An 18,914-nucleotide genomic window follows, 5' to 3' on the forward strand; every position below is an offset into this window, starting at 1 on the left:
TAAATCTGTGTCTGTACATACATAAACACAGCAGCAGAGAGAACACGGAATACCTCTGCTTTCATTATGTGATATGCAAATGCCAATGCACAGCTGCTTTTTTTTTTGGACATACAGCAGATTCTATGAATTCTATTAGAATACATCTGAATGCACCAAGTGATTTTCCTCAGTTGCCTACTCAATGGGGACAAAGAGAGCATTATCTGCAGGTGACAAGAGGGACAGTATGAAAGCTGGGGCAGTAAGGATGTCGTTCATTAAGGGAAGAACTAAAGAATTCATTAAGGTGCACTGTGAGGCAGGCAGCCTTGTAAGTATTCTCTGATGTGCCAATAATGTCATAACAAATACCTAAGTAAACTAATTAAGTAGTTTTCCCTCACATTAACATTGGTTTTAGTGTCACTCAAGCTGTGGTCATCTACAATTTCAGAAACATCCTTGATGCCCTCTACAAATCACACAAGCCTGGTACCCAAACACTGTTCTGAGGGTGTCTCGACATTCCCCAACAACTAAGAACAACATTCTAGCAAGAACACTGGAAACCAAAGCAGTTTATTTGTCTTGATAATACAACACAGTTATTTACCGTAAGAATGTGACAGGCAGCCACTCTTCTAGGATGATTCTATACTACTACATATCATTCATTTTCCAAGCAATTTTTAAAATACATTTTTAAGACTGGTGAGCCCCACATTTAAACTCATATTGTCAAAGTAATCTACCAAATCATTTCCTCCACCAGCAGCATGAAGACAGTGCATTGTGACACCTCATACATATTTAATAATAGCCTGATAGGCTGTCATTAACATCAAACAGCAATCTAAGTTTGCTACATTAAACATGATCCCTGTGTTAAGAGGACAATCACAAAGTGCCTCCAAGATCGAGCCTGTAAGAAATACCCACCGACTTGAACAAGGTGTAATGAGGCCAACTGCACTGAAAAAGCCACACACTGGATTTAAAATTAAATAATAAAAAAAAGCAAGGAAAAAAAGAAAAAGCTTCAGTGGGTCATAAGACCAGACATGCCATAAGGCAATCTGTCACAGAGTACTCATATTAGTAACTGTTGTGTCAAAACTGAACATTCAAAAGAAAAGACAAACCTTCCTTTATGTTTTATGAAATGTAAGCCCACAGAATTAATAATTCATGAGATGAAGAAAAATATCACATTTGGCTATAAATATTAACAGACGCTGTCAACCTGCTTAGAACTAAATTTTGACTGTCCTACCTCACAATTATCAATTTAGAAAGGAATATTCTTCAAAAGCTCAAAAAAAAAAAGCCAGCATGAAAGTCATTAATGAAGAAATTAACATTCTCTATTCATGTAGGTCCCAAGCAAAACAGCCCAACTGTGTTCTGTGCCTGGTGCTGCTGGGTGAACACTAATTGACTGGCATTGTTTGTGCCCACAGTAGTGTTGTGCTGTGTTGACAGCAATAATGCTGGTGTGCACACAAGGAAAAATGCTAAAAGGACATACTCGACCCAGACACAGTGGAAAAGGGGACAGGAACAAGAGGAAGTAGTTGTCAAATGACAAAGAAACTTTAAAAAAAGCAGTTAAAACTTCATAGAAGTTTCAGAAGACAGAATTTTATACAATGGGTCTTGGATAAATTTTACTGATTAGCTAAACAGGCATTTAAATATTGCAAAAAAAACCCCAACTATTAACCCATAATGCACATATCAGTAAACTCACTTCATGTGATCTCAAAGAAATATGAAATATATTGTTAGCAGTTCAAGTTCAAGATCTAGAAGACACTTCTGCTGTATGGCCACAGTTCTCTGCTTCACTGCTATTACTGAGAACAGAATATTGGAGCACAAAGTACAATTGTGCCAAAATACCCAGAATACCATTAAAATGGATTGTTCTAAATGCTGACAGTGCTTTCCTTACAGGCTTTTTTTCTCCTCCCCAGTGCTAATATAACTTCAGTCTACTTATGGCCCCATCTGCACTTACATTCTGAGCAAAGTGTTAAAAATACTTACATAAGCATCAATATTGGCATATACTAAAAAAAAAAAAAAAAAAAAAATCAGACTAAACACCTTACATTTCTCTTGAGATCCTGACATTTTCACTGCATTTCACCCAGTGATGATCAACAGAATGAAAAGCCAAAGCTGAACATTACAAGCTCTTATTTTTTTAAAAAAGTTAATCCCTACCTTTATCATTCTAGAGAGATCTCCAGCATCTGCTAATTCCAACACTATGTTCAGTTCATTGTCTTCAATGAATGAGGCATAATATTTAATTACATTTGGATGATTCAGTTGCTAAGAAAGCAAAGTAGTAATTCACATTTTAGTGTAGAGCACATCATGTTTTAAGACTAACATAAGAGACATTCTTTTTAAGGCAAACAAAACAATCCCTAAAATCTATTTCACTATGATACAAATTAGAAGTAGTATATGCTGATAAGAAGCATTTACAAATACTTTGCAAGAACAGGATGGCATTTTAGGATCTATATGGTGAGTGACACTGGAGTTTCACAGGAATTTTGCTTCAATGTATATATCCAATAACATGCTAAACTTATCTGGAACAGCAAAGTTGATTTCTGAAGTAGATAGCAAAATCAATTTCTGAAGTCAGGATTTAACTGTACAAAGGACACAGTATTTTAATTTTGGCAGAAACTTTTACTAGAAGGGTTACTCATTACAGATTTACTTCTCAATATTAACTTCTAAAGTAACAAAGATCACAAAATTCTTCAAAGTGAGGCATTTAAAAACTCTACACAAAAAACAGTGGACACCTCAATTATGTCTATGAAAAACATACCACATTTTTTGATGACAGTTGCACATTTTCTAAACAAATCTTTTACCTTAAGAAGATCTATTTCTTTGATGCAGTCAGCACGGGCTTTGGCATCCATTAAATCAAATATCTGCACAAGAGATAAAACATTTTTATTAAGTGATAAAAATATAGTAAATTGAGTAATCATTATCATTATTTCATAGCATCCATAAAGCAACCTGAATTATGCATTTCATGGCAAGATGTAATATTACAGTAAGAAATATTTCTAATGCTCTGATGCACTGATTTGGTGCTGTGGCCATTCTTCTAGCTCCCTCATAGGAAACAAGTCCATTTTAAGTACAAGCTTTTCAGTGACTTAATTGCCACCTCTACATATCTGTTCCAACACACAGAAATAATTTAGCACACCTTATAAATGCTTCAAATCTCAGGCTCTTATCCCATTCTGCCACACCTTTTCACAAGCTGATTCCTTAGTACTGAGCATACCTTTTTACCCCTTAGTCTTGTTACAGTCTTCCATTTCAATTCTAAAAACAGCACATTATCTTACTCTCAGGACCAAAATTTCATTGTCACCTCCAACTCCTTCTCTCCCACTTCCTTCCCTTCAGCCAGCAAAGAAGTGACTTGGATTATGCTATTTGTTTATTAGAGCCCTTTTTTCTAAGCCCTTATCTGGCACCTTGATTTTTATAGGCTTTTACAGTTAGACATCTCTACCATTAGAGTCCTTGTCCAAATTCTACACATCTATATTTACTGTAATGTCCGTTTTCACTCCCTTTTTCACCACCTCTGGGTTTTCACTTCACTAATGTGTACCTCCATACACTATTTCCCTAAAAAATGACCAAAATGCCACTTTCTCTAAGAATCCTTCCTCTCTAGTTTGTGATTACTTTCTGAATTTAACAAAACAAAAAAATAATCTCCAACTTCCTTGTGGTCTGCATATTATATTTGATTCAGGAGAATCAGACATCCTCAGCTTTATCCATCACCACAACAGTTACAAAATTACCTTTTCCAGTTAGAACTTCTCATGCTTCTAGATAGATAGTCAACGAGAAAAGATGTATTAACTCCTGTGAAGATCACAGGTATCAGTTCCAAAAGCTGAACAGCTGATAACTTCTATTTAATATCTTGCCACTAAATCCAGAAACAAAAATATGGATTAACAGCAGTGTCAGTACTGAAAGTCTGCAAAGAGGTCATCTCAAACCGGCTGCTTGGCTGCTCACACCAATCACACCTTCCCTCCTTCTCCCCAAAGAAGTTCAGACACATCAGGGAGTCTGCATATGATTTGCTGAACCTCACCTTCATTTTCTACACCACTCTGCACAGTAAGTTTATTATTCCTTTAATCAAGTGAAAGGAGAAGTCTGGAAACCTCATGTATGGAGCACAGGCCTCACAGAGCACACATGTGCCCTTGACTAACTATTACTTCTCTTCACACATCCCATCTTCTGTCCTCAGAGCTGGTACCAGAAAAAAGAGCCTGTAGTAGATATCAGACTCACTTTTTGAAGAGGGGAAAGAAAAAGTAATTAAAAAAAAAATCAAATATCAGACTTGCAGATAGTAAGAAAAGGGGTAGAAGAGAAGAAAGAAGAAAACAAGAAGAAAAAAAAACTACTGAACAAGAAAGAAAGGGAATAAGCCACTACACAATTACTTGTATACTAATGCCAGGATGATGGGAAATAAACAGGGTTAAAAGCAGTTATTCAAGCAAGAGAGTGGGGGGGGACCTAACAAACACAGCAAGTTAAATCACAAGAAAGGAACGCTAGCACTAAGAAATAAAGCAATTTCACATGTAGTAGAAGAAAAGAGTACTGTATGTGAAATTACAGGTACAAGTATTAAAAGATAAGTAACCCTGATGAAAACAGAAAAGAGCTTATGAGTTCAAGTTGGAAACTTAGTGAAGGAGATGAAAAAGCCTGCATCTGTTATAGATCTGCACTTTGAATGAAAAAGCCTTGCTCTTTAATAATTCTAACAGATTAGAGTCCTAGGGTCTGGTACAGTCATGAGGGAGTCTAATGATTTTCCTAGGAAACATTTTAGAAAATCCTAAATATTACAGGTAGCACATTAACTGCGGAAATACTGAGAAGGCATGAAAGCAAATATTTTTCCTTAAAACCTGAGAGACCAGAAAATGGAAACATTTATTCAGCATCTCCCAAAAACAATCAACGAAACTGTACCAGGAAGCAAGTGAAAAAAAGGGAACAGGTACAAGGGAGCATCTTGAGGTTCAATTTTTCTGAGTTCTAGACAACAGTGAGACAAGATCAATCCCTATAAGTGATACAGAGATTCAACTCCAAACACACTGGAAAAGCTAATCAAAACTGGGGACAGAATTCCAGACTAAAAACTGTACACAAACTATCTCTTGTAAGATTTGGAAAATGACCAGAAACAGTTTCAAGATTCAAACCAAATGAGCTTCATAGTGTGACAAAACAGGGCAGCTTGCACCTGTTCATGTGTGTTCCAATATGCCAAGAGGCACACTAATTTACCTATTCCAGGAACAACTCCCTACACACCTAAACAAACAGGTTTTCCAAGAAAAGTTTTTTTACAAGCTAAGCCTCTGCTAGGGACATAAACCAGTACATCTCATACAGCAATAACAAAACAACAGAAATAAAACCCAGACCCAGGCCTCTGAAAAATCGAGAATCAAGGCATAGGAAAGAAAGACAAAATTTTGTTTGTGTATTCTGGATAGTATTCCCAGTACTTCTAAATTGTTATTAAACAGCATGGAATAGACTAGACCAAGCAGCTGGTCTCCCCAAAGGACAGACTTAAGTTTTATAAACATGACTCCCTCTACTTGTGTTGCACTTCATAAGCATCTTTGCAAATTTGTCACAGCTTCAGCTAAACTGAGTATTTCAGAAATTACCTAAATTAAATATAGCAAGGCAGCAAAAATAAGTCTTATCTGATCCGTACAACCACAAATACAGACAATCTTAAGATTTACTGTTTAGCATTCTTGTGGTTCTCAGATTTTCATCCAGATCTAAGCTCAAAAGACTACAAATAGCATTTCCCAGAAATCTAGAATTTAAGTTTCACAGACATTAACTTCCTCCACCAAGATCTTTTAAAAATAAACAACTAAAACAAAGGCAAAAATATCTTGCAGTCCATGGCCTCTGAAGAGCCTCCAAATCACACCAGATGCAAAAAGCTTTCAGAGATTTTCTCTCTGAAACAATCATCTTTTATTTTGCCAAACTGCTGCAGTTCAGACCAGAGGATGCCAGTGTAACAAGCCATGTCAGCTCACACAAGGAGGTTACTGTAAACACAAGGAAAAAACCTCCGGGTTCCTCACCAGCACATGACTCAACACTGAAGAACGTCTCCCCCTGACAAATGGAAGTGGCAAGGAAGGACCTGAAGAACACCCTTTCAAGTGCATGTCACAAGTGCACAGGACACCTGGCAGCACTCTGAGGACTGTTCAGCAGGAGAGGCTGCCCTTTGCCTGGGGTTTGCTGCAGACTGGCCATCAGTGTAACACTGCGGAGGGATGGCAGTACTTCCATCACGACTGAAACACTTCATAGCTTTGCGGGCAGATTAATTCCACCTTCAGCTCCTGTGACTCAGCAAGCCCAGCTGAAAGGTCAGCCTATGCTCAGCATGAGTGTTGCACAGACTGTCTCCCTCACACACACAACTTTCACTGCACAGACAGCACCCCCATGGCCATCAGCAGGCCACAGGTCTCACCCAACCCAGACACACACTGCCCAAGGACTTGTAACCTTTGGTGCAGCCTTCCCTGGGACTGCACTCATTTTCTGGGCTTGGTTTTAGCTGTAGCAGCACATGCCCTGCAGCTGAGTGACTTAACTGCAACTAAGTCATTGCAGTCAAATGACTTGTGTCTAACTCAGTTTTAGATCCAGCTTGGCTCTGTGCAACTGCATGGCCTGAAGGAAACTACAGCAGATACAACAGAAGTCTAAAACAACTTTGGATTTTTGTATAGGCTTGAACAATAAGCCTTTTGGATCAACACAAACTGACTGCTTGAAATCACCCAGTAAAGTCTCACGTAAAGACACCACCAGCATCCTCCTCCCAGCAGAGTTCACATCACTGATGATGCTCCACACATCAGTTATTGGAAACCAGCAGTAATTAGACAACCAGTGTTACCATCACTGTAACTGGCTAACAATAAAAACTGCTATATTTAGATTAGACTGCTAGGGTATTCACCAGACTAACAATAATTCCAATTTTTGACTCCACTTATGAGGTCAGGATCACAGGGTAATTCAGTTTGGAGGTAAGCTCCTCTAGTCAGCACCAATTCCACTCAGCACAAACTGCACAGTGTAATTTATTCTTATTTAAACTTTTACTTCTTTTCCCTCAATTTCTATTTTCAAGGACTAAAATAAGATGAACATTTCTAAAAATGAATTATGATTGTTTTAAAAAAACTAATAAGCAGCAAACAATAGAGTAAATATTTTTATGATGTGACAGTTTTTATAAAGAGTGTTATCAAAAAGTCTAATAGTGGCAAGCTTTTTACTTTAGTTAGTAATTACTGTGAAACTTCTTAAAACAATTAGGCAAATACAGCTGAAGAGATTTAAAGGAGCATTTTAAAAGCCCTTAGCAGTTTTTTCCCACTTAGCAAGCACACTGAATGACATGAACCTTTTTAGCTCCCAGATTTTCATCTCATCCTGCAATCATCTGTGTACAAAGGGAGAGTGGAAAGACAAAGATATACTGATAGTCACACTTCTGTGTGCTATGCAACTACAGGATCTCTGGTAACTTTGAACTCAATCTCTTCTCTAGTACCTTCATGGCATAGATTATAGCCTTTTTCTTTCAGCATTCCAGAAATGTCAGTTGTAAGTACTGTCAAGAGATACTGGTATTTTTAGAATACTTTCTAAGCTGTTATAAGCTTCAGAGCAGGAACTGTTCCTATGCAGATGTGTAAACTAAACAAAGGAGTTGCAATACTTGAGTTTAACTTCCTGAGTGAAGTTCTCATATACACATCCCCAGAAAGCTACAGGCATAGCAAAAAGATTTAGAACCACATGGAATCACCTTGATGGAGAACATCAAGGCCCAGCTTTTAAGTCCAGGCTGTATCTGATCAATTACCAGCTACCAACCAAATCCATCATCTAAAGTGAAGTGCCAAGTTGGGAATCTACCCGATTCCACTTGTTCTACACCATCACTTTTCCAGATTTTCCTTTTCATCATTGAAAAGAATAAACTTAAATTATAAACCTACGTCTGTTCTGTTCAAAATTCTGTACACAATAAAACCAGTAAAAAGCATTTCCAAACCAAATCACAAGCATGACTGCTGTAACATAAACCTTCAGAGAAGCAAGCAAAATAAAGACCCGAATGCACAGAAATATTAAGAGATACAATACTGAACAGCAACAAGTATTGGAGTATTTTGCCACCACAGCACTGCTGTGCTGAGACAATAGTGCTTCATACAGTGTGAAATTACAAGTGCTTTTCTAAGATTAATTAACTGTAATTCAGGCCTGAAGTAGCAATCCACTGACAATGTACAATGAATAATGAATGTAAGTCCCAGATAAAAGGATTCATTGTCTGAATCTCTAACATGGGGCCTCCAATTTTGGAATGAAAGAAAAAGAAAGATGGAACAATGTAAGGCAGAAATGCAATTAATCTGAAATTTTGTTGAAATATGCAGCTTTACATACTTGAAATCTTGAGTAGCTAAGGTTTCCTTAAAAAATAGCTCCTAAAGTGAACTCATCCAGTCTTACAGTCACTGACTTAATATTTACTACTCTTTTGCCATTTAAAGACGATTTGTGACCAGTAATTGCTTACTCTGGCCTTGGAGTGGTCCTTGCTCAGAACACTGCACTGTACTCCAGGTGTTCTGCTGCAGGGGTTACCCAGAGCTGCAGGAGCAGAGAGGCACTGCTGCTTCCTCAGGCATCATCTGCAGCATTGTTTGGATCTGAGACTTAGCACCTGTTAACAAACTTACCTAAAAACTTTTCAATTTATATTGCTACAGTCACAGCTTACTCGGGGCTCACCTTTTCTGATGTTTCTTTAACTCAAAATATAGCTTAGACATTTGTAAAAGTTCATTAGTGAAGATATGATTTTATTTCTGGTTTTATTTAGGTAATATTTTAGCAGCATCTCAGAAACCAAACATGGGAGGATGAAGCACAAAGAGTGCAACAGGAAGAAAAGACCCAATATGCCATTTTGTGAATTCTGCTGGTTAAGTCACTACTAAAAAGCTGAAACAGTTCTTACTGTGCTACATACTCTAATAAAAACCAAATCAAGAATACTACTTCTTTCTGTCATCTGGACTCAGCAGCAACTACAAATTCAGGAAGAGTGGTTTCTGTCACCATCTGCTTGTCCCCTCTCCCATAGCATCTTATTGCTACATGCTTCTGTTCACATTTTATTCCACAAACATACATTTTGTACACATTAATATAACATTTATCAATATTGCACATATTTCAGCCACATAAAATTTTATTAGCGAAAAATAAACATTCTTGTTGGAAAGCTTTGTAAGAACCCAAAACTGGCAACCCTTTTGGAACAAATAACAGGCTGAGATCCTGCAACTCCAAGAGAGGATAACTGAAGGATTCTAAGCCCCATAAGCCCTTGACAGCAGAGACACACATGGGGTACCATTACCAAATACACACAAAGGAAACAGGTACACACCTAACCCAGTCAGGATAACAAAATGGGCAGGGGATGGCACAGACATGACTTGCAAGATTGGAGAGGAAGGAGGGCATGTAAGATGTGAGAAAACGTGAGATGAGACTGGGCAAATAGTGGAAAAGTAGAAGTTTACATCTCAGTTATGTTACTTAACATACTGTAGAGCATTCAGAGACTAAACTGTCTTAATGTAGAGTGAAATCCATGCACAGGTGTAAAACAGAGAGAATAAAGCCCCTCTCTCATAACTGAAAGAAGCATTTCTCCTGTTTTGTCCATGCTGAGCTTCCATTAAAAAGGCTTCAGAAATAAAGTATTTTAATGTCAATAAAATCAAACATGACTGAAATCAAAAGGAAGAAGCATTATCATAGAGCAGATCCCTTCTTCAGCTCCTCTGAAAAGTAATTACTTCTCAATAAAAGACATCTATGAAAATAAATTTTATAGTGAAATTGTGTATTGTGACTATATTTACCAAAAAATATTTCTAGGCAATCTTAGGAAAGGTCACAGGAGCAGAATGACAATTTAGATGGTCTTCTGTCCAAAAAGAACAGCTTTAGATTTCAACTATGCAAGCTGGAATGGCTGTGCCAAACACTGTGCTGCCTTCTGAGCGGTCATTATGTGCTTAGGAATTTTTTCCCCTTCCAGGTGAAGCAAGTCTCACTTCCAATTCAGAGAGTAGTGTCCTACACATATCCAGCCTCCACAGGGAAAGTGACCTTACACAAAACACAGCCCCTCCTCATGTGCCCTAGGAAATAACTTCTACTGGAAAATCAACAACCTATGTTGGATACTTAAAGACAACTGGAACCCTGTCACAATAAAGCCATTTGGGAAAGGCACAAATTTTTAACCCTATTTCCTACCAACAACCAAGTATATTCTTAGAAAATTATTAAAGGATTAAATAAAAATGAAGTAGGAAAGTTTTTCTGCTGTAGAAACCATCACCTGCATAAGGACAGTATGATGTCATCTTCAGACATTGAAAAAAATCTTCTGTCAAATGGGGAAGTCTGCTGTGAGAATACAGCTGACACATCCTGACTTCTGAAATGCTGTTAGGAGTACACATGCTAAAAGGCCTCTGTATTCTTAATGCAAGCACTGTTATAAAAATTTCATGGTTGGACTTTTATGACTTTCTTCAAGTACCCAGGCATTCCACATCCACCTTAATTGACATGCATTTCAAGTCACATTTGACCTTTTTGGTTTCTCACATGCTGAAAATGAAGGAAGAATTAGCCTAATGTTTTAAGACTGTTGATCAAAGTTCTTAGAATATATTTCAGCTTTTGAAGTAGTATATATCTGGCACTTTTCCCAGAAGGGGGAACCAAGTCTCCTTTTTTATGACTGCCAGGACTAGCCCTGCCTCCTGGTGCTGCAGCAAAGAGGAAATCACAGAAATGGAACAGCAAGTCAAGATATGACAGAGAAATTTCCAGTGCATGCATTTAACTCAGCAAAACCAAAACTATTAAAATGCAGAAACTCCAGAAAGCAATCTACAGAATATTACTTAATGTAATATTACTACAGAATATTACATATTGTCTTGCAGTCTATAAAGGTAAAAATACCCTTTCAGATCTGATGGCAGTACTTCAAGTATTATACTAAACTTATCTCAAGATCAAAAGTGAAATGCCAATTTAAGTTTTGATTTCAAAATTAAACACGTTGTCAGAGAACTTTCATAGTAAATCCACAGGGTAAGGGTCTTACAACATCTCTGAGCAGCTCCAAACAAAAAGAGAGAATGGAAATGAGACTGGATGAAGGCATAGCTCCAGCTGTCTTTTGCCTGTGTGACAGTAGAAATGTTTCAGTCTGAAAAGCTGTTTCCATTTAATCTGCTGCTTTTAATTTAAACATTTTAAAAAATGCTAATTGCTAAAACAAAGTATCTGAACAAAATTAGTCCATTAGTTATGTTAAAATTTTCAAGAGCTGGGCTTAATGTTTCTTGGCTACAGTAACTTAATTCCCCTGCTGCTCTTCCATCTTCTGTGACAACTGCTGTTTCACTACTCGCTAGACCATGAACCTTGGAAACAGGCTCCTCAAGAAAAGTTTTTGACCAATGCAATTCACTTAGATCCACAGTGCCCTTGCATTTAATTAGTATGCAGAGTCCCTCACACAGATGTATTATTCATGAAGATGATCATATGAACTGAGCTGTATCCCAAAATCTGAAGGAAACTCTGAGCAATGGATTCGAGCAGAGTTTTGGTTTGCATTTGTCTCAGGTAGTTTTCAGTCTTTTGAAACAGTAACTCCCCTCCTTTTCACTATTACAATTTTCATTAGATACAGACCTTATTTGATTTATGCACTTTTGAAGCATGGCTACTTAACTGAAAGATTACCGATGTTTATTCAATTAAAAAATGCATGGATTTGCATAAAATATTTTCACACTAGACCCCACTAAATATTCATATTATTTCTAGATTCCAAGCTTTGGTTAGGAAATACAGCTCATTTATACGTTTTCTCTTTTTCAGCTACTCTGGACTTTACTTTCAATTTCAAAAGACTGGTTTGTGGAATACTATACAAAGTCATGTATGAACGTTGAAAGTTCTTTATTCCCTGCTATCCCTAAACATTTAAAAATTCATTAAAATCACATCAGAATGCCACATGCCTTTCAAATTTAACTGTACCAATCCTTTCAATATTTATACCAAAATCATCCTTACCTGAACCTTCTTCAGAGCCACAGGTACCCCATCCAGCAGGCAAGTTGCTCTGTAAACTTCACTGAACTGCCCACGGCCAATCTTCTTCTCTATTCGGAAATTGGCAAGGGTGTTGTAGCCCATGTCAGGTCGTAAGGCTTTCTAGAATCAAAGATATTGCAAAGAAAGTCTGCATTAAGACTAAATCAGTAAGACTAATCACACCAGTGTAAAGATACATTTGAAGGAATATGGTTTAAGCTATTAAAATTTCTCCATTCCAATGCATTAAAACCAAAACTGTTCCTGACTAATCACAATATGTTCTAAAGAAAACATTCACTGTACCATTTGTGGAGTGAGAATTGAAAATTGTAAATTCTTGAATGTATTTAGAATATTTTCAGCTTATCAAGAGTTTGAGACATAGAAGAGAAGGAATCCTATCAGGCTTAAATTGGCCATGATTCCTATGTCCTAGCATCCAAAAATTAAAAAAAAAACCCTACCCAAACCCATAATAAAGGATCAGCTTTATGACAGTATTTCAATGTCCCTCTTTCAGTGGCTATACAGTATATTTTTATACATCCTTCTGTTGCTCCAGAAATCAAAATATGAGAACTCTCGTTTTGACAAAAGTGGTGCAGCATTAATGCTCCAGTGCATCCCAAAGCGCAGGACCCAGCTTAATGAGGTAGTTATAGGCCTTTTAGGGAAAATGTCTGAAATTACACTTCAAGATTTTAAATTCTCTACGTAGAGCTGCAAGATACAGACTCTCTAAATAGGCTATATTTAAGAAGTATTGTGTACTTCCCATTAGAATTGGGAGTTGCAGCCTCTGCACAGCAACTTGACAAATATTATCGTGAACTACTAAGGCAGTGTGACAACCGCATGCTGAGAGCAAAGTCTCACTAATGTGTTTTGGCATGCAGGTTTGTAATCACACATTTACATATGCAATGACCTACATTTGCATGTCAGATCACACACTGTCTTGCTTTATTAAGACCGGGCACCTCCCTGTGCTTGGCGGCCAGAGTGGCGAGAGAGGGCCAGAGGGCCGTGTTTTTTGGCAGTTGAGGGATGAACTGCCACCAAGGATTAGGCTGATATGGCCTGAGCATTAGACACTTCATTAGAGGTAATCTGTTTAACAGTGGGCAGTGTATGTAAACTTCACAGCCCATTTGCGGCACCTTTTCCCCCCCATGGCCCTTCTTCAAAGGGCAGCGTGGCTGAGTGACAGCTTGTCTCATCTGCTCCCTTGTCCTGTCACACAATTTAGATGTGGAGATCTGACATGAGAAGCAACATAGCTGCACATCTCCAACTACCACTGGGTCTCTCCTCACCACAATGCAATTTGTGGGGAATAGGCTTGTGCAGGATAAAGATTTCCCTCGGTCTGAGACCATAGCAGAACAGATTATATACACTTCGCTAATGATCACATTACATTGTACTGCCAAGGAAATCAGTGAGACTCAGAATATTACAGCTTTCATGGAAGAGATATCTATCTGACAACATTAAAATAACCAGAGTGGCTCCCTTTTTTTTTTTATTTTTTAAACTTCTGGCCAAGCAATGTATTAAAACTGCAAGAATGTTATTGTTTTTCCTGTCTGAACAGACCCCTGTAAATTTCAGATCTCAGCCATACATTCGGTTGTAATTCTGCACAGAGAAGAAATGTGGGGAGAGGAAAGATAAGCTTAAACATTCCTACTGGAGGAAAGAAACACATCATAATACACGAATTAATTAATCCTGGCATTAGGAGCTCATTTATACAACAAGCAAACAGAGACAATCTCAACAGAAACCATCATACTCCTTTTTCAGACTTGTTTCAGTCTCAGAAAAGAGCTGATAAACAATTTAGCAGAGAAAAGAAAGCATCCACAGGAAGGCCACAGAAATTAGTAGAAGGGATTCACAGTTAACTTCTAAAAATATACCAGACAGTGGCTGTCACTTTAACCAGAGCTCTCAAGAGATGCTCTACTTCACTCTTACTCCAAAACTTTCTATTTGCACTCAGTTCCCACTATCTTTGAGATTTACATTTTCAAAAGCATTTCATGCCCTATAAAATATCAATGAACTTCAGTACTGACCTAGACAGGCACAAAAAAAGACAGCATGTTTCTCACATCTGTCAAGTCAACACTGAAGAAGCCAAGTAAGACTTTATTGACCAAAATATCCCAGTATACATATCAGTGAGCCCAGCACACAGTACACATCGGTTTCTCCAGTGACAAAGACTTCACAGGAGGTCCTTGTTCTCTCCCACTGCAACCTCCCCAGTATTGCTCCATCACTGTATGTCAGTGCACTATATCCAGCCAAAACTTTATCTGGATTGTTAAAATAAAGCTCAAAATCAACTTGATAATTTCTTTTTAATTACTTACAGATTCAGTTCAAAAACAAAACCAAACAAACAGTTGGATTGAAACAATTTAGAGATTCCAATAAGCAGTAAAGAGTGGAGTCAGATGGGTTATTCCTAACTGGGCTTTTCTGTTGAAGAAATCACATCACACGTTTCTAAAAATGTTAAGCCAGGTTCCTTCAGTGAGGATTCCTAAGCTATAAAACTAAGCTCATTCAGGTTGAGAGAGAACATTAAGCAGACTAACAGCCAGCTCCAAGATGAGAAACAGCAGCAGAGGAGTTATTTTCTTGGAGAAGTTACCAGTGAAATCCCAAAGGAAACTACTCTATTCAACGCATATAGTGCTGCAATAAAGTTTCTTTAGATTTCCAATTTATCCAGAAAACCAGCTAAAAATACGGCTGCAAAGCCTTGCAGAAGATTCCCTTAGATTTTCACCCTGGTACTCAATACTAGCATCTCAAGGTTACCAATCCAAAACTTAATGGGAAATCCCACTCTAAAGACTGTGAATCATTGCTTTTACATTAGCTATTACCACATAGGAAAAAGTTTTACACAACACTATTCAAAAAGTTCCATGAAAAGTTAAACTGATTGGTCAGTTATCACCAAAAAGCAAGTCAGACATCTTTGAAAAGCAACTGAATGAAACTGACAACAAAATGTTTCACTGCTTAAGTCCACTGTGTGTACACTGAATACTACACAGGGCTCTGAGGGGAACACAGGCAAACAAGGAAACAGAGCAGAATAGCAATGCTGAGCAGAGATAAGCTTCCATATAAGAAGAGACTTAATAAACCACTGGTCTTCAGCTTTGGGAATGCCAAAACAAACAAAAAACCACACATGCCCAAAAGTAAGGGATGTATATGCTGCCTTCAGTTTATGGTTTTTCAGGTCTAGTAAGAGATTAATACTTTTTTTATTTAGATACTAAAACGCTCCTGTTCTACTCGCACAAAAGTTCTGGAATTTAAGAGTCTACTGCCTCAGACTGTTAATACACATTTCTCTATCTTCCTCCATAACCTTTTTACAATGTGTAAGCAGTTTGGGAGTGCTATCTGCACTCCCAAAACATCCTTGTGATGTAAGGGAGTACAGTGTTTTAACTTCATAGATAACAAACTCTGATAGAGCTTTCAGGCACTTCATTCCAATAGCGAATGAGATTCTGATAGCACTGACTGTGGGTGGAGGACTGCAGCCAGAAGTGTACCTCAGCAATCAATAGTGGGTTCAGTCCAGTATTGATCAACACCATCTTTAATGATCTGGATAATGGGGCCAAGTGTGATCTCAGTAAGTTTGCTGATGACACAAACTGGGAGGACTGGATGTACCAGAGGGCTGTGATGTCATCCCAGGGGACCCTGACAGGCTGCACAAATGGGCTGCCAGGAGCCTCACACAATTCATCACAGTGAAGTGGGAAGCCCCACACATGGGCTGTGATAACCCCAAAATGCACCAGGAACACTGGGCACTGACCTGCTGGAAACCAGCCCCAAGGCCAGACCTGGGGTCCCACTGGACACCAACGTGAACAGGGGCCAGCAACGCACTCCGTGGTGGACAGGGATGTCCTGGGCTGCATTTGGAGGAGTGGTGTCAGGAGGAGGAGGAGGGAAATGATCCTTCCCCTCTGCTCAGCACTGGCAGGAGCACACCCGGAGTGCTGCATCCAGCTCTGGGCCACCCCTACCCAGACATACTGGAGAAAGCGACCAGAGCACTGCAGCACAGATCACAGGGGAAAGGCTGACAGCACTGGCAACATCCAGCCTACAGAAGAGAAGATTCAGGGGGAATCTCATCAGTGGGTTCAAATTCCTGAAAAACACATGTTAAAATACAGTGTCAGGCATCCTTCAGCAGTGCCCCATGACAGGACAAGAGGCGATGGGCACAGGCTGAAACACTGAAGGTTTCATCTGAACATCAGGAAAGATTTTTTTCACTGTGAGGGTGACAGCAAGAGAGAGGTGGTCCAGGGAGGTTGTGGAGTTGAAACTTGATGCCTGGTTTCAACCATTACATTTCTGTCAATGTAATGGCAGAAATTCATACAATATCACTGTCAGAAGTGATACTACAAGAAGATGTAGGTAAAGCCAAGAGTCTGAAATAAATAGGATATTTTGGATACAATTTTGAAACATTGTGTTTAACAACTCAACATGTCTTAAGGAAACAACTGTATTCCTCTTTGCTTCCTCCTCACACTATAACTCCAACTTCCAAAAGTCAGTGAAGCAGCAGAAGGAAAAATTAAAACCAATTATTTTCTATGGATTACTGGACTGACATGGAATTCATTTCAAGATAATCAGAATGCATTCTATGTGTTCACAGTTTCATTATTACCAGAAGAAACAATGTTATCCCTATTTAAGAAATTAGTTACAGTTAAAAAACCTCAGATACACGTACCTGTGGCTGAAATGGTGGAGCAGTAGGCCCCTGCATCCCTTGTGATTGTTCATCCATTCTATCAACCAGCAATGTCCCTTATGTCCTGAAAAGAAAAATACAGTCATTACACTGTAATTCACCCAGTATTTATGATTAATGAACATCAGCAGAAGAACAAAGGAATTAATCTTCTCAATTGTAGCTTGAGTTTAGGAACATTTAACTAGCTCTGCACTGTTTTGGGATGGAGGTTTTCTTATGTTTAGCTGTTCTATGAAATTTAAAAAAATCACTATAGGCACCTGAATTTATTATTAATAATGTCAATTAAAACTACTTGCACCAGACAAATGACTCTGCCTGATAAAAGCTGCATCATCCCATTACTCTTCAGGGGCACCAACCACGTGTTTAACTATGCAGATGTGTGACCTACAGGCAGCAGGGGAAATGGCAGATCAGCAGAAGAGTTACAACTGCAGCACACATATTGCATTGCATTGATTTATCTGTAGGTTTCAGGGAATATGCAATATTAGTTCCATCCAAATAGAAAAAAAAAGCTAAACATGTACACAGTACATTCTGCCAAGCTAGTTAAGAGGCCTTTGGAATACTGGGAACTTCTCATTTCCCATCAGTAAGATGGGAGGAAAGATGCCTGCCACATTCCCAAGATAGACACACAAGGCTTTGACCAGTAATAAGAGTTGCAAAATGCACTGAACCATTAGCAGTAAAAACAGGAGAGACAAAAATGCAACTACTCATAAGATTTTTTTTTTTCCCCTCAACTAAGTGCATCCTTTCTTAGGCACCCCTGAGGGGAAGCAGGTGCAGCAGCCGGTGCTACCGAAGCCTACAAGGGCAAGCCCTGTTCAGATGAAGACAACAAAAAAGTTCCCTGGCAGCTTTGAAGTCAAACAATGAAATAAGGTTTCATACAAGATGAAGTATCCCAGCCTACTACCCACTCAAGCCTGCCAAGGCCTTCAGATGAACAAGAATCATGTGTCTGACAGGGATACTATCCTTCCTTTTCAATTCATCGTTTTCTTATTCCCTGCTCCAAATCCTGAATGTTCTAGAGACAGACAGACACAGAACATGTTTTCTGACACCATTAAATGTTTAACATGAGGAAATTTCCTGTAATAAATTATTCTGCTAAGCCCATGTACTTCCACATACAAAGCTATTTACACTCCACATAGATTCCTGTAGCTGTTAAAACACATGTAAATCTTCCCAGTAATTTCTCTAGACTATTCAAAGGGTTAGAAATAACTCTCAACAGAAAACAGAAAACCTTAGAAAAGCTTTTCAAAGGCAAATACAAAATATTCAAGAAACTAATGAATGGCTTGTGCTCGCTGCACTGCTGCCACTCTTACAGTATTGTTGTAGTAAGATCACTAACAGACAAAAGAGTCACCAAGCAGCTCTGCAGTTTCTTGTGTGCTGCCCTTGTGTAGTAAGCAGTGGTCAGAACACACAAACAAATCATTAGTGATCTGCTCTCCCTGGCCCATTGAAAGCAGTCATCCACATGCCATCCCAGCTCCATCAGCAATCCCTGACACCAAACTACAGCCACAATCTAGAGAAACCAAAGGTCCCTTTAGGCTTTGCCTTTCCATCCATCATACTTCCACACAAAGCACATAGGTTGGGGCTTCCTGTTGTTTTGTATTACCTGTAACTGACTCAAAGATAAAGGAGATACAAAAAAAGCAATTTCAGGCAGGTCAAC

General features: G+C 38.5%; 1 protein-coding gene across 2 annotated transcripts in view; it reads right to left on the reverse strand.

Moving 5' to 3' along the window:
* Positions 1-18,914, reverse strand: part of NEK7 (NIMA related kinase 7) — a 68,348-nt gene that overhangs the window by 38,718 nt on the left and 10,716 nt on the right. For both annotated transcript variants that reach the window (XM_084211786.1, XM_084211787.1), the window contains exons 2-5: positions 17,180-17,264; positions 12,349-12,489; positions 2,886-2,948; positions 2,212-2,322 (exon numbers count right to left, since the gene is read on the reverse strand). In XM_084211786.1, the coding sequence (XP_084067912.1) occupies positions 2,212-2,322; positions 2,886-2,948; positions 12,349-12,489; positions 17,180-17,236 (372 nt within the window). In that variant the 5' untranslated portion in view covers positions 17,237-17,264. The remainder of the gene's footprint in view (positions 1-2,211; positions 2,323-2,885; positions 2,949-12,348; positions 12,490-17,179; positions 17,265-18,914) is intronic.

This window comes from Fringilla coelebs (genome assembly GCF_963513975.1).
Source record: "Fringilla coelebs genome assembly, chromosome: 9".
Lineage (NCBI taxonomy): Eukaryota > Metazoa > Chordata > Aves > Passeriformes > Fringillidae > Fringilla > Fringilla coelebs.